The sequence below is a fragment of the Lathyrus oleraceus genome, chromosome 5 (assembly GCF_024323335.1).
Source record: "Lathyrus oleraceus cultivar Zhongwan6 chromosome 5, CAAS_Psat_ZW6_1.0, whole genome shotgun sequence".
Classification (NCBI taxonomy): Eukaryota; Viridiplantae; Streptophyta; class Magnoliopsida; order Fabales; family Fabaceae; genus Lathyrus; species Lathyrus oleraceus.
This window is the reverse complement of record NC_066583.1, coordinates 233,594,519-233,597,041: the sequence shown is the minus strand read 5'-3', so window position 1 is coordinate 233,597,041 and position 2,523 is coordinate 233,594,519. Positions and strand designations below refer to the sequence as shown.

The window sequence follows — 2,523 nt, the reverse complement described above, 5'->3', positions numbered from 1 at the left end:
GTTTATGCTAAAAAATGTAGTTGAGTTTAACTCATCTTTAAAAATCTGATTTGTAGGTTGATGATTGTCTCCACTTATAAAATCATATAGTGTCCGACCGACCGACGTAAGACTCTTATCAACTTCTTCTAAAATCCATTTTAACATGTCACCTTAAATTCTACATATTTTTTCAACTGTAGTTAAGTATATTACAATCAAGAGACCCAATATATTTTTTGATCTACAGTTAAGTTTATTATAATCAAGAGACCAATATATTCAACACGTTAAGAAGTTTCAAACTTCAAATTAAAAGGAGGATTCTCCATATCTGAAGTGGCATAAAAAGAGTCCCATAAAGACAAGCAAGCCATTTTCATAGAGAAATTTACCAAATATTTTTTTTCCCTTTAGTTTCCTCAAAGTCAATTATTAAAAGAAATTCATTACAAGCTGAAATTTAATACATAAGGTATCTGAACTTTTATAATAAATTAAGAAAAAAAAACTAAATATGGTAGAATTACTGATAAAGATTGGTAAGCTCTCCATGCATGATCAAGCCCAATCCTTCCTAATATCAAAAGTATAGTTGATCTCCAAGTAACATTTATTGTCATCATCAAGAAACTGCACAAAAACATTTCAGTGTCAAAACAAGTTTCTTAGTAATAAAATAAAAACTCATTCCATTTAGTTGTAATATAAATTACCTTTGTTCTTGCAGTATATTGTCCCCTAGCAAACATCCCAGAAGGTGTAACTTCTTCTGGCATTTCATGTGTGTAAGGCTCTTGCTGAGGACTGAAAGTTCCAAGCATCTCTTTAGCGCTATCCACTGAAATAACATTATAGAGTTGATTAATATGTTTAAAACAAACCCTATCTCAACTACGAAAGTTTAAGTTAAACGCTTATCAGGGGTTAAACCCTGAACTTCATGGTTGTGCGTGTGAATTTCTAGTGGTTATTATCATTTTGCTTACGCGAGATAACAAATTGTTAGAGTGAAAGAATGAATAAAATTGAACATACCTTTAACAGCAGTTTTCCATACAGTATTAGTGTACTTTAATCCAGAAACAATGTTATTTGTCACTACAAGGCTGAATTTGAGACGGTAAGGACTGCCTTCTTTAAGTGTAAACCATAGTCCCTTTGGTTTTCCATCTTCAGGAATTGGAAGAACTATGTCATCTCTTCCAGGAGATATTATTGAAAGACTTGTAAAATTCACTTCTGGTTCAAGAATTTCTACAAACATAATACATTCGAATTAACTAAATTCTCAAAAGAAACATATTCATCAACCATGATCGAAAACACATACACATATACAATATACAGACACCGGACACGACATCAACTCAGACACGTCTTTTTTTCAGAGGTGTTGGTTGGTTTATAGAGACCATGATTTATATACCTCCAATGTTGTCTACATCCACACTCCCAAGAAGCTGCTCCTTCCATTTTCTCAGACTCTCATCATCCTAGTACAAAACAAAAACAAAAACAAATAATAAAGAAGGAAAAACAAAAACAATACATTAACAAGGAAAATGTTTAGTTTCACAAGAAACAAAAACCTTATCTTTCTCAAGGTGTTCTTTAATAGTGCAAAGAGGACCTAGTTGTATTTTGCTTCCATATTCATCTTCATCTTCTTCAGTTCCATAAACAGACGATTCACTCGTATGCCTGCTAAGAGGCTCATGATGTTCTTCTTGTTCTTTATTACCAGCCTCACTAGTTTGTCCGGTTTCTTTGTCATCGTCATCCAACCCCATCTTCTTGGAACTTCAACAGCTCCAATAGTTAAGGTAGTTAACTCATCAACAATGATCAAAAGAATGACAAAAATAGGAAACTTCCACAAAACTAATGTTAAACACAGAAATTTATGTTTTCAAGAATGATAAATTAAAATAACATTTGAAGGGAAATGTAACTAGCAAAGGAAATATAATAAAGTAATGACTGTTTTGTGTTTCAGAAAACCAAACAAGAAACTTCACATAGTTAAAAAAAATGGATAAGTGATTGTTGTCTCTTACTAGCTTTTTCTTCCTCTTTTTGTGGTGATAGTTTAAAATGGGAGGAGGAGAGGAAAAAAAGTTTGGTCATTTAGAGAGAAATTCTCTTGGTGATCCGAAATGTTTGTTAGAAGTGAATGTAAATTAAAACCACACCACAAATTTGTAACATTGACAAATGAGGGACTTTTTATATTTAAAGTGGTACACACATACTTGTTTAGTTGTTTATCTATATCATTAATATGTGACTAAGTTTTACTTTGGCATTATTTAAATAAAGAAAAGTTTTACTTTAGCTGATGAAGTGTAAGTTTAGTTTTGTAATAAACATTTTATATATATATATATATATATATATAATTTAGTTCTTTTATTTTAAAAATTTATAAAGTAATGTAAACGGATGATGGTAATTAATCGATTGTGTAAAAAAATTAATCTAATTGTGTATAGTAATAATCTTTTATATATTTATATATATATTATATATATATTATATATA

At 30.2% G+C, this 2,523-nt stretch overlaps 1 protein-coding gene across 1 annotated transcript; it reads right to left on the bottom strand.

Moving 5' to 3' along the window:
* Window positions 1-497: 497 nt before the first annotated feature.
* On the bottom strand, window positions 498-2,080 carry LOC127087986 (rho GDP-dissociation inhibitor 1). Its single transcript, XM_051028900.1, has 5 exons — window positions 1,572-2,080; window positions 1,409-1,475; window positions 1,018-1,236; window positions 696-820; window positions 498-612 (listed from the first exon to the last, which is right to left on the bottom strand). The coding sequence occupies exons 1-5, from the start codon at window positions 1,770-1,772 to the stop codon at window positions 541-543; spliced, it is 684 nt and encodes a 227-aa protein (XP_050884857.1). The 5' UTR covers window positions 1,773-2,080; the 3' UTR covers window positions 498-540.
* Between the last annotated feature and the right edge of the window lie 443 nt (window positions 2,081-2,523).